General features: G+C 39.8%; 1 protein-coding gene across 2 annotated transcripts in view; it reads left to right on the top strand.

Moving 5' to 3' along the window:
- Positions 1–13,870, top strand: part of kif4 (kinesin family member 4) — a 76,382-nt gene that overhangs the window by 8,868 nt on the left and 53,644 nt on the right. For both annotated transcript variants that reach the window (XM_078211435.1, XM_078211434.1), the window contains exons 2-12: positions 1,132–1,255; positions 1,413–1,527; positions 3,956–4,146; positions 7,041–7,130; positions 7,808–7,974; positions 8,255–8,349; positions 10,852–10,971; positions 11,467–11,642; positions 12,486–12,547; positions 13,164–13,296; positions 13,732–13,790. In XM_078211435.1, the coding sequence (XP_078067561.1) occupies positions 1,133–1,255; positions 1,413–1,527; positions 3,956–4,146; positions 7,041–7,130; positions 7,808–7,974; positions 8,255–8,349; positions 10,852–10,971; positions 11,467–11,642; positions 12,486–12,547; positions 13,164–13,296; positions 13,732–13,790 (1,331 nt within the window). In that variant the 5' untranslated portion in view covers position 1,132. The remainder of the gene's footprint in view (positions 1–1,131; positions 1,256–1,412; positions 1,528–3,955; positions 4,147–7,040; positions 7,131–7,807; positions 7,975–8,254; positions 8,350–10,851; positions 10,972–11,466; positions 11,643–12,485; positions 12,548–13,163; positions 13,297–13,731; positions 13,791–13,870) is intronic.

The raw sequence follows: 13,870 nt of genomic DNA, 5'->3' as shown, positions 1-13,870 counted from the left end.
ATAAAACTGTTTCCTCGCTACTGGCTCCATCCTGCTCCTTGGCAACTGCCTTGAAGTTGAACTAGACTCTTTGACTGGTTTCAAAATTTGACCCTGAGGAGTGCTCTGACGACTTCATACCACTGCTCAAACTGTATTTCTATGTGCCTGACTTCCCCTTTGCTTCAGCTCATGAATCTCTCATATGTGCCTTTGTTCCATCCTGACATGATTATTTCAAGCACTTCTAGTCAACCTCTTGTTATTCTCCATAAAAATACTAATCTCCTGTGACCTAATTTGCACCAAACCTCCTTCACTTATTACCATTGCACTAGCTGACTTATGTTGGCTCTTCAGCGATACTTCTCTACGTCTTCCCCATTTTTGTAACCTCCTCCAGCTCTACAACTCCCATACCTACACACTTTCAAATCTGGCCTATCAAACACACCACCCTTGACAGCTGTGACTTCAGTTGCCAAGACTTAAAACTAGAATTCCTTCCCTAAACCCCTCTGCCTCTTTCTTTCTCAAGACTCCTTAAAACCTGCCTTTGGTGAAGTTCTAATTCATTTACCTGAGTACGTCTTGACTTACGTTGGTGTCAGATTTTACTTAGTGGTCCTGTGAAATGCCTTGTGATTTTATTATATACATGTTAATTAATTAACAAGACTATAACCAACCAGTAACTTATGCAGATTTATTACTCCTTACTTGAACAGAACACCACGTCAAATTATTTGGTTATTCCATTTATCAAGCCCAGAATTGTTTTTACACTTTCCCACATTTTGATTTTGGAATGTATTTTCTGTTCCATGAATATTGTGTGAAAATTGTGAATTTGTGAATATTGTGAACATTTCCATACTGTAACAAAAGAACAAATAATTGTCCCTCTTTCTGATTGATACTTATCTATGTTGAACAGTTTTGGCCATGTTTTAACACTGTCTCTTAACTTGCTTAACATCTAACTTTCCTCAGTTAATCATTTTCGAATTGTGATATTTCCGTATCCCTTGACTTGTGGCCATGTCACTTGAGCCTGTGATCACTTCTGCTGACTCTAATGTGCTGTCTCCATTCAGTGGATCGTGTTTCAATTTATAATATGCTCTTAGCAATTTTCCTGTACGTTGGCAGGATGGTGAGGGAAGAGGAGAAGGTTATTCCAGTGCGAGTTGCTCTACGTTGCCGTCCTCTTGTACAAAAAGAAATTGATGAAGGATGTCAGGTGTGCTTGACATTTACCCCAGGAGAGCCACAAGTAAGAATTTAAACAAGTTGATGATTTATTATTTTGCATTTGATGTTTTTATGTATCGAATAGTTAGGGGGCGGGTGCTTGAAGGAATCCCCATTCTTCTGTAGTTCTAATGTGGAATATGTTGTGCCAATTTCTTTTTGGTTTTTTCCTCCTTCAGGTTCTTTTGGGAATTGATAAGTATTTTTCATACGATTATGTCTTTGATCCCTGTGCTGAACAAGAAGAAGTATTCAATATTGCAGTTGATCCCCTTATTCAGGGGATATTCAAAGGTAACTATTTTCCACTACATGTTTCAAGAATAGCTTGGGAGTTGGTCAATTTCTTGCATGTTGAATGTTTCTCATTGCTGGTGATTTTATGAATATCTTTGTTGATCATTTTATCCATCAGATATCTGATCACTCACTCTACATCAAAAAAAATTTAAAATTAACAATTATTTCAGTTTGGCAAGTAAATAACCTTTCAGCACAAGAGCAATGGCAGTTCTATTTTGGGAGTTGTCACTTCTGCTTTTTTTTTCTCCCACTGCAGTCAATTTAAAAATGTAACTACATTTCCCAATGTTGAATTGTTTTTTCCCTCTTAAATCAGTTGGCTTGAATACTACCTTTAAACCACTGCCATGTTCTTTGCATGTGTGGGGTGTATACCTAGCATGCATCCTCTCTGCACATAGGTTTATTCACAGAGAAAGAAATTCTACAAGAAGGATGAGCCAGCTGTGGCTAACAGAAACTGAGGCTGGTATCAAATTTAAAGAAAAGATACTGCAAAGTGGTAGGCCAGAAGATTGTGACAATGTTAGGAACCTGCAAATGATTTTTCTTTTAAATAAAGGGGGAAAATACTTTGAAATTAAAGCAGCAAGAAATATAAAACATACAGTCTCAAAGTATTTGTAATTAATAGTCACTTAGTGAATGAGACTACAGAATTAATGATGGGGAAACAAGAAAGTGGCAGAGACTTTGAGCAAATCTTCTACCTGTCTTCATAGTAGATGCTAAAAGCATTCTAAAGGTGGTAGAAAATCAGTGGTGGGGAAGGAAAGAGGAACTTGCCAATAGAGAGTGAGTACTAGACAAGTTAAGTTCCTTGGATGAGTTGTACCTGCAGTCTCAAGTGGCTGAATAAATAGTGAATGCTTTATTTTAAGTTTTTAGTTTATTAGTGTCATAAGTAGACTTGCACTAACACTGCAATGGAGTTACTGTGGAAGTCTCCTAGTCCCCACACTCCAGCGCCTGTTCAGGTACACTGAGGGAGAATTTAACATGGCCAATTCACCTAACCAGCATGTCTTTCGGACTGTGGGAGGAAGCCCACACTGACACTGGGAGAATGTGCAGACTCCGCACAGACAGTGACCCAAGCTGGAAATCGAACCCAAGTCCCTGGAGCTTTGAGGCAGCAGTGTTAACCACTGTGCCACCCACTTTTTATCTTCTCAAATCCCTGGATTCTGAAAAGGTCCTCATGGATTGGAAAATCTTATTAGTGATCTTTGAGGATGTAACAAGTGAATGAAAGTGACCCCAGTAGATGTAATGTATTTGGATTTCCAGAAGGCATTCTGTAAAGGTGCCACATAAAATGTTCCTGCAGAAGATGAACTTGTGTTGTTATGGGTAATTGGATAGAGGATTAGCTAACTAACAGGAAAGGAAGCCTGGGTAAATGGGTAATTTTCAGGTTGGCAAGCTAATGATTGGACAGTCACAGGGATCACTGGGGCCTCAGCAATTTACAATCTATGTTAATGACTTGGATGAAGTCCTTGAATGTATTTTCAGCAAATTTGACTACAATACAAATTTAGCTGGGAAAGCAAGTTGAGGTTAGTCTGAAAATGGATAGAGATATGTTAGGTGAGTGGGTAAAAATTTGGCGATGGCATATATAGTGGGAAAATGTGAGATTGTCCACTTTTTGGGAAGAGTAAGAAAAAGCAGAATATTATTTAAGTGGCAAAAGTCAGCAAAATGCATGCATTTGGTGGGATCTGCATGATTTCTTGTGTGAAATATAAAGTTAGCATGTAGCTGCATTAAGTAATTGGGCAAATAGAATTTGGCCTTTATTGCAAAAAGGATGGATGGAGTATAAAAATAGGGAAGTCTTGCTACAACTGTGCACGCTGTTGGTAAGATCACAGTAGGGGACTGCATACAGTTTTGGTTTCCTTTTTTTAAAGAAGGATATACTTGGATTGGAAGCAATTCAAAGAAGGTTCGCTTGATAGATTCGTTGGATAAAGGGCCTTATTACTAAAGGCTGAACAGGTTGGGCTTGTGCTATTTGGAGTTCAGAAGAATGTGAGTGGTTTTATTGAAACATAGATTCTGACAGACTAGATGCTGTGAAGGTATTTCCCTTCCTGGAGGAATTTAGCACTAGCGTTAGAGATTCCCAGAATTTATTTTCTGACGACCGAATCTCTGGGATTCTCTGCTCCAAAAAGTCAGCCATTCAATCTAGAATGCTTGAAGAAACGCTTTTTGAATTTTGGAGCAGTCAAAGGTTACTGGGCAGGACATTGGAATTTAGGCCAAGATAAAAATCACCTATGATCTTATTGAGCAGGTTAGATTGACTGAATAGCCAATTCCAAAGCATTGATCATTACTCCTCCCCATGTGCCTTTTTAAATGTGATATCACTGACTTTATTGTCTTGTCTCCTCTGCTGTTCCAGGGTACAATGCTACAGTATTGGCATATGGACAGACTGGCTCTGGAAAGACCTATTCTATGGGAGGCACCTACACATCTGGACAAGAGGGTGATCCTGGTGTTGGAGTGATTCCAAGAGTAATACATATGCTCTTTAGGATGATTGAAGAAAATTCCGATACTGATTTCACATTAAAAGTTTCCTATCTAGAGGTAAGGAAGGGAGAGATAATTATCCTATTGCTAAGAATGCACTATTTTGCATTTTTTCCTCCGTTTTACATTGGTGAGGTACACTGAATGAAAGTGGATAAAATGTGAATGGCATGGACCACAGTGTAACTGGAGCAGAAAATGTTCTAAAATTGCTGTTGACAAGTCACTGAAAAAGTTGTTTGACAGGATTTTTTTTGTCGTGAATAGTTGGGATTATAGTCTTAAGAAAAAAATGTGTGACATCAGGGTCTTAAATTTTAAAAACATCTAATTTGAAAGGTATAAGGTAACCTGCATTTATTTAACACCTTTTTTAATTGTAATGAACATCTCGATGCTTCATAGGAGCATTATAAACAAAATACAATTGCAACTGCATAAGGAGAATTTAGAGATAGGTTTTTAAGGAGCTACCTAAAGGAGAAAAGTGAGGTGGCGGGGGTATTCCAGAGCTTGAAGTCCTTGCAGTTCAAAGGGTAGCTACCAATGGTGAAGCGGTTAAATTGTGGATGCGTGGAAAGCCAGAACTGGGTGTGTATAAATACCTGATCTGTGGGGTTGGAGGAGATTAAATAGGAAAGGGTGAGACCATGGAGAGAATTGAAAACAAGGGTGAACATTTAAAAATTGAAAGTTGTTTGACCAAGAGCCATTGTAGATCAGTGAGCATGAGTGGTAGAGGACTGGTATTTGGTGCGAGCAAAGACAGGGGCAGCAGCATTTTGGATGGTCTTTAGTTTAGAAGATAGAATGTGGGGGATCAGCCACATTGGAGTTGTTGAGACTGAGATGGATTAAATATTAGAGCTGAAAATAGACTGACTTAGTGATGGCTTGAATATGAGATGAGAAGCTCATTTTGGAAGCACGTGACAGAGGTTGCAAACAGACTGGAGGGAGTGAATTGTGAATTGAATGGTGGGGCAGGCTTGATTGGCTGAATGGCCTGCTCCTGTTCCTATGAATTGGTAACCAAGGAACAAAATTTGAAACCGGATTTTATGTTCCTGATATTTAATTGGGTATATCTGATAATTAAGATGAATTAGCAACAGTGATGGAATTTATCGTAGGATGTGGATGTCGTTGGCTAGGGCTGCATTTATCGCTTGTCCCAAAATGCCCTTGTGAATGTGGTGGTTTTGACCAGGTGACAATATGGGCGGAATTCTTAGTGTCAAATACACGTGAAAACTGGAGTAATTAATGCTGTTTTTTTTCGATGGGAGTTCAATGAAGAATCTCCCACATTCTGTGCACTGCAGAGGCAACCAGCATAAATATCATTAAATTTCAGGGGACAGGGCCTATTCCCGCTGGGGAGGCTGACATCAGCACACTGAACGGGCTACTGCGCATGTGCCGATCTCAGTGCTGAGATCAGCGCATGTGGAGTGGCCCCGCACTGACGGCCTCCTGGTTGCTGGACAGCTCGATGACTCACTGGCCAGCCCTATGATCCCCGCAGTGCTGGCTCTCCGCGCCCCGTCCCAGCCTACCCCGATCGCTAGCCTCCCTGCTTCCCCCACCAATCCTGACTGCAGAGTGTTAGCGGGCCCCTTTGTACTGCCCCATGCCCAGCCAAGGTGCCCCAGGGGCACTCACATGAACCCTGCGAATCAGCTGACGTGAGAATGACCTGGTCTGCTGCGCTAAAGAATTAGTGCAGCGGGATGGGAAAATTCCAAGCCTGGGTGGTGTATGGCTTGGTTGGGGAACATCCAGGTGGTGGTGTTCCTATGCACCTGCTGATTTTATTTGTCTAGGTGCTAGAAGTTGTGGATTTGAAGGAGCCTTGGAGTTAAAGCAGTGCATCTTGTAGATGGTGTACAACTGCATCAGTAGTGGATGGGGTGCCAATCACCCCATGGTGATTGGGGATGGGGAATTCAGCGATGTAAGTATCATTTCATAGAATCCCTACACTGCAGTAGGAGGCTATTCGGCCCATCGAGTCTAGACCAACCGTCAAAGAGCATCTTGCCCAGGTCCACTCCCATGTCATATCTCCATTACCCCATGCATTTACTGTGACTAATCCTCCTAACCCACGCATCTTTGGACTGAGGGAGGAAACCGGAGTACCTGGAGGGTACCCGTGCAATCACAGTGAGAACATGCAAACTCCACACAGTCACCCAAGGCTGGAATTGAATCTGGGTCTCTGGCACTGAGACAGTAATGCTGGGCACTGCTGTCATGAGATCTTTTTTGTTGGAGAAAATCATTGCCTGGGATTTGAGTGGTGCAAATGTTACTTGATTCTCCTCTGAAACCACCATGCTTAAAATGGGCTGCTCCAGTTTCCTTCCACTGTCCAAAAATATGCAGGGCAGGTGGATTTGTCATGTTAAATTGCCCCTTAATATCCAGGGATGTGCAAGTTGTGTGGTTTAGCCATGATCAATGTGTGGAGTTACAGGGATGAGGTGGGGAAGTGGGGCCGACGTAGTGCTCTTTCGGAGAGTCGGTGCAGACTCGATGGACCAAATGGCCTCCCACACTATAGAGATTCAATGAAAAGCTGGGTTATTGCCCAAATGGTTATACTTCATGCAATGTAGATACCAGCCATCTTGAGACAGACAGCCCAGAAAGGTGCCAGTTTTTAAAATTTAAGTGGGGCTTTGGTGTTTGCATGTAGTCAGATGGGGAATGAAAACCAAACCTCTTTGGTATGGCAATGAAACCTGAGAATTGACATTGTACTGGCTATACCGATAATTCCTTGGAAACTGAAATGTAGTTTTGAGTTAATTCTTGACAGGTTCTTTTGATTGTAAATGGTTAACTTTTGAAATCCTTGAGCTCTGTTTTGTGGAATTGTTCCTGATGTGTGAAACCAATCCCATTCCAGTTATTCAGTTGCATCTTTTTGTCATTCTCAATAGATTTACAATGAGGAGATTTTGGATCTGTTGCACTCATCTCGGGAGAAATCCCAGATCCACATTAGAGAAGATCCTAAAGAAGGAATAAAGGTATGTAATGGTTTATTTTATTTATTTATTAGTCACAAGTAGGCTTGTATTAACACTGCAACAAAGTCACTGTGAAAATCCCCTAGTCACCACACTCTGCACCTGTTTAGGTACACTGAAGGAGAATTTAGCATGGCCAATGCACCTAACCAGCACGTCTTTTAGACTGTGGGAGGAAACCGGAGCACCCGGAGGAAACCCACGCAGACACTGGAAGAGCACAGACAGTGACCCAAGCCGGGAATCGAACCCGGGTCCCTGGGGCTGTGAGGCAGCAGTGCTAACTACTGTGCCCCTGGGACGTTATCTAGTCTACAATACTAGTGCAATTGCCCTTTCGGAAGAGCATTCATTGCTAGGATGTACTTTATTAAAAATCTATTTTAACAATTCATGTTATTTGATATGACTTGTCTTTCCTTGATGTGCCTTTATTTGACTGTGTATCCACTTGTACTGTTCTGAGTACAGTAGTATGTGATGCATAAGTGCTGCCATTCTATTTTACTGAAAATTTCGTTGTGGCAACCTGCATTTGGAGGACTATGGGTGTAAACATGTATATTGGTCCTTTTTTAGTGAGCTAGATTAATATTTCTGTCATGCTGCGTTGGCCTGATTCTAAGACAATATGCCTTTATAAATTAATTGCAAACTCTGTTCTATAAATCTCTCAGATTGTAGGTCTAATTGAAACAAAAGTATTAACTGCAATGGATATGGTGAATTGCTTGGAACAAGGAAATTCTACAAGGACAGTTGCTGCAACAGCTATGAATTCCCAGTCATCACGATCACATGCCATCTTCACAGTCTCTGTTGAGCAGAGAAAGAAAAGTGACAAGTAAATAGTTTGTGCTTCAGCTTTTGGTTTTCTTTGGTCAAATGTGGTTTTATAAGTGCTGATCTTTTTCATGCTTATGTGGTATGTTTTAAATCAGTTGCATGGCATTTGGACCCTAGATTTGTCAACCTTTGGTTTAGGAAAAAGGGCTTTGACTGTGGTTATTGTGCTCTTACTGTGAAATTCTCAATAATGTACCTATTAAACTGGAAGAATGGATGGTTTATTTTCCTTCGAGTGGGACCATTTCTGAAAACAATTCTCTTGCCTTTCTCTTCAGAAACAATTACTTCCGTTCCAAGCTACACCTGGTGGACCTGGCAGGATCAGAGCGCCAAAAGAAAACAAAAGCAGAAGGTGACCGCCTGAAGGAAGGTAATCTTTTGCAAGTAGTTGGCCTTGGGATACTTTTTGAAAGGTGGAGGGGGGATGTTGCATGGAAGATTCCTCTTTTTTTTAAAAAGGATCTTAACCTGAATAGAGACCTCTGGATTTGGTGTCCTCATTGTTGTTGGCAGGTTGTAAATAATGGCAAAGCATTTGGAAGGACTCCTGGCACAACACTGGGTGAAGGGCCTGAAAATTGAGAGTGAGATTGGATACTGTTTATATTTAAGTTGATAGTAAATGCACAAGAAAAACAATTTCTTAAGAATAAACAGTTAGTAAAGGATGCTGTTAATGATTTATTTATTTTGGCTATTTTAGCAGCTGCTTGTTTTTTGCAACAGTAATAATCAGCTTGATGTGCTTGGGAGAGGTGATCCTGAGGGAAAAGGAGGGATAGTATCTATTGAAGTTATTTGGATTAACAAGGTAAACGTGTGGGGTTACGGGAATAGGCCAGAGGTGGGCCTGGGTAAGAAGCTCTTTCGGAGAGTCAGTGCAGACTCGATGGACTGAATTCAAGTCAGTCATTTTTACTACAATGCTCAAGTAACAATTTTAGCTGTTTGCTTTATTCCCACGTGTTAATCCATATTCTAAATTTATCTGAATTCATTTGTCACATTTTTGCTTTGTATCTGCATCCAGTACTTTTTTTGACACATTTTGGGTTTCAGGAACAAAAAAAGCCAAAATTGCCCTAGATGTGAATTTTTCCAATCTTCCTCTTGATGTATTTTAAATTTCTTTATTTTCATGAAAATGAGAAGTTCTCTATTTACTTGTATATTTGTTAATTTTGCACAATTCTGTCAAATACCCCTCTTGATCTAATCAGTTTGAATAAATCTTTCCCCATAACTGACCCATATCTTAGGAAATTTTACGCTTAAATTTCCGGCGTTTCTTTTGGTCAGTTGTTGCCCAGCTATGATCTCTTATTTGATCCCGATTCTGTGAAGGTTTAAATGGCATTGTTCCATTTTTCCTTTTTCATTGCTTGTATTTTGTTAACTCTTACCTGCCAACTAGTAAACAGATGTCTTGACCCTTTTGTGCTTCCATTTATCACAAGCTAAAGAACAAAGTTGTTTCTTTACATTTTCTATTGCCTCCTTGCAAATCATTGTTCCTTTCCTGTGACTAAAACCTTGTTAATGCAACTCACTTTCCACTCTCTTTTCCTTTTCATTCTAGTATAGTATAATTTTTAACAGTAAACATTTTTCATGCTTGGTAAATATCCCAAAGCATTTGCAACTTGTGATTACTTCTGAAGTGTGCTCACTGTTTTATATGGGTGAACAGGGCAACCAATTTATGCTCAGTAAGGTCCAACAAACTGCAATGAGAGAAACCAGGCCAACAATTTCTCAAATGTTTCCCAAGATATTGCTGTTTGAGTCCTGTGGTTTGTTTTGCATTCTACCAAACTCAGTTGAATGTTTTGGTTAAAAGACAGTATCTTGCAGAACTGCACTGAAATATCAGCCTATGTACAAGCGTCATCTTCGACTATTGCTTGACTCCCATGTCCTATCAACTCTGACCTGGGTGCTATAAACAATACCATTGGCCATGCCAAGCTGCCATTTTCACATGGTGCTACACGTTTCATAAATGTTCTTCACATCTTGTGGCCCTTTTTCTTCCTGTGGGGTAGGGGCATTGTTATACAGCAAAATCTCTAACCTGGGCATGCTCTGAGACCAGGAGGTGCTGGTCAATCAAATATGCTGGGTAATTGAGATACAAATTGCCTTGTGTTTTTGTCCAATGGGAGAGCTACAGGATGATCACTCTGGAATTGAAGTACTGAAATGCAGGAGCATGTGCAAATTGAGTGAGTGGCACTGAGGGGAGGTGGTGAGAGGCTGAGACTGGAGATTATTACTGATAAGTTTGATAGCTCCAATCAAAAAAAAAACAGGCCCGATCTCATTCCAAAATTCCTAGAATTCCAGTTAGAGTAACTGATGACTGAAATTTTACTATATTGGTATTAAATTTCTTCTGTCCAACCTACAGTCCTAGTAACTGTACTAATTGTCATATAAGTGTAGTTACTGAACTATGATACTTATCTGGAAGGACTTTTAAATTGCGAAGTCAGTGCTGTGTATTAACTATTTGATTGTAACTGAAGTAATTCCAAAAGCTATACATGAGTCTCTGTATTTATTCTGTTTGATCGATCTTCTTGCATCATGTTGCCTCACTAAAGTCTTTACTCTAGGCACATGTTTGGGTTGAGCTGACTGATTTACCACTCTTGCTTTGTAGATAAGTGAAGAATTAGCCTATTACTTGATCATGTGCAGTGAAGCTGATTAGCTGGCTGACTGACAGACAGAAAAGGAACTCAGTTCTGTCCGTCACGGAATGATTTCAATGATTTTATCTGTTTGTACAACAGGTTTCTATGTTGTCTTATACAACAGACTCTATCTTCTGCAGCATGTTGGTTGACTAATGGTCAGTCTTTTTCAGGAATCAACATCAATCGTGGGTTGTTGTGCCTGGGTAATGTTATCAGTGCACTTGGAGATGAGAATAATCGCAAGGGCTTTGTACCATATCGAGATTCAAAACTCACACGATTGCTACAAGGTGACGTATTCAGTCTTGTGTTGCGGTTTGTGTGCCAGTCAACATTTTATTTGCATTTCATGACATTTTAAATGAGGAGGAAGTGGCCTTTTTTTCTTTCATGGGATGTGGGTATCACTGCAAAGGCAGGCATTTGTAGCCCATTCTGAAGTACATTTTGAACAGAGTTGCTTGTTGGGCACTTGAGAGTAAAATGGATTGCTTTGCATCCAGAATCTTGTGTAGTCCACACAAGGAGGAATGGCAGATTTCCTTTCCTGAATGGCATTCTTAAGTCAATGAGTTTTTATGACTATCTTTTGATAGTTGTCATGGGTGCCATTACTGAGACTTGCTAAATATTTCATGATTTATTAACTGGAATTAAATTTTACCAGCTGCTGTGGGATTTGAACCCATGCCCTAAACTGGGCATTTGGATTAGTCCAGTGACACTGCCATCAAATCCAATTGAACTAATTTACAATCGGATTGTCCTGGTATTTCTCATTTCAGACTCACTTGGTGGAAATAGCCATACTTTGATGATAGCTTGTGTCAGTCCTGCTGATTCTAATATTGAAGAAACTCTAAATACTCTACGCTATGCTGACAGAGCCAGGAAGATAAAGAACAAGCCTGTGGTTAACTTTGATCCCCAGGCTGCAGAACTGCAGCGCCTTCGACAGCAGGTATTTTTTATGTTTTTGTTCTTTGTTTAGCACTGTTTGTATTGCTTCTGAAGATTCTTTTAAAATATTTATTTGACTGTTGCATGTTGGAGTTCTGGTACAGTTGAAAATTGCTGAATAATCTACATTTACATGTATAAAATTGTATAGAAGGTCAGGCCAAGCAGAATTGTTGCATTTTGCTTCAAGAATAATATTTTCAAGATTATTGGGGCTGCTCCGTAGTTTCCATTGTGTATTTTTTCAACTTGAATTGCAATGACTGTAAGTGAAGCATTCCAACCAGAAAGCCACTTTGATGTCCTAACTTGGTAATGGTGGTCTTTTCAGCTTCCTCATTTTTTTTTAAACAAATCATGAAGTGGAAGATGCCTGCAATTTTATTTATTTGCGGGATAAATGACTAGGGTCATCCATGCTGAATTATAGAACATAGAACAGTACAGCATAGAACAGTACAGCACAGAACAGGCCCTTCGGCCCACGATGTTGTGCCGAGCTTTATCTGAAACCAAGATCAAGCTATCCCACTCCCTATCATCCTGGTGTGCTCCATGTGCCTATCCAATAACCGCTTAAATGTTCCTAAAGTGTCTGACTCCACTATCACTGCAGGCAGTCCATTCCACACCCCAACCACTCTCTGCGTAAAGAACCTACCTCTGATATCCTTCCTATATCTCCCACCACGAACCCTATAGTTATGCCCCCTTGTAATAGCTCCATCCACCCGAGGAAATAGTCTTTGAACAGAGCAATTATGTTCTGTAAACAGAGCAATTATGTTCTGTTTACTCCTAAAGATAGTGTGTTGTTGATGTGATTCTTGCAATTTTGGTTCAGGTGCAAGAACTTCAAGTACTGCTGCTACAAGCACATGGGGGAACAGTTCAAATCAGCAATAGGTAAGTCTAATAATCAGTGTCTAGTTACTAATAGCAAAAACAGAAGTCGAACTTCGTATAACTATTTTTGATGGACTTCCTTCTAGATTTTCTTTCTTTTTTGCATTCTTGGAGAACAAAGTTTATTTGATACCCTCTTCTGGTACTTAATTTAGGAGCCTCTTGTATTATTTTCTCATTAAGACCAAATTAAAAGACTCAAATTGCTTGGAGCTTAAAATGTGCAATACTGGGCTGTCTAGGATTGTTGAATTGCCTTTTGCATTGGAGTTGTATAATGCTTTTATTATAAAACGTGTATTTTTTTAAATCCAAGTTCAAAACATTTTGCCATTAAAAGGACATTTGGCTTTGGTACTGAGGAAGTAAGCAAATTAGAATTGCTCATCATTTCACGATGAAAGAGCAACTCTTTAATTAGCTTTATTTTTCCCTGGTGCAAACCTGCCAATTTCACCTGTTTGTTTTTTTTTGGGGGGGATGCAGTGCTCAACTGAACTAATTAATGGTTTCTTGGAAGTGTTATGGAAAACTGGAGCAGAATTGGAGAGCTCCTGTCTGATTTGCTGCTAATTATTATTTGTGTGAACTATCAAGAGAAAAATTCTTTTAACAGGGCAGATAAATCAGAAAATCAGCAATCTGCAATTGAGACAACGAGACTGCACCGAGAAGAAATAGAAAATCTGAGTAAAGAGCTTCGTGATGCAGTTGGCCAGACAACTCAGATGTGTGAAAGGGTCATAGTGGTAAGATTTCCAGCCAGCATTTCTCCTTTTTTAAAATGTTGTCTTTTTTTTGCCCTAGTGCTGTGACCTGAAGTACTCTAACTTAATTTATGCGGTCTTTCAAATTCCCTCTTGTCGTGACATGAAATAATTTTCCCCTTTAGAATGAAGGTGACTTGTGTTGTTTTTGCATGCTGCTCCTCAAGATTTTCTGTTTCAATCTCTCATCCCCTCTTCTGTTCTCTATCCGCCAAATAAAGTTTAATGATTGAGGCACTAAATATCTGTAGATTGTTTATAGGAATATGCGGCCTTGAGTTTAATTTTCAGAGTCTACAGGAATTATGCTGGAGAGGCCATAAATCCCAATGTAACTTGAGCATGTTTTGCTTATTTGTGTTCACATTTGAAGCGCATAATTATAGTGTATAAGCTTTTCTAATTTTTTTTGTGCAGACTGAACAGATGAATGAGAAATTGGTGTATAAACTGACTGAACTCGCGAAACATGATGCGTATGTATCTGCCACATTTTCTGTTTTGTGCTATCGAATTTTGTGTATCCAATAAGGCCCATTCATGGTCAAGCTCTCGT

The sequence above is a fragment of the Mustelus asterias genome, chromosome 4, assembly GCF_964213995.1.
Source record: "Mustelus asterias chromosome 4, sMusAst1.hap1.1, whole genome shotgun sequence".
Taxonomy (NCBI): domain Eukaryota; kingdom Metazoa; phylum Chordata; class Chondrichthyes; order Carcharhiniformes; family Triakidae; genus Mustelus; species Mustelus asterias.
This window is presented reverse-complemented; position numbering and strand designations above follow the sequence as displayed.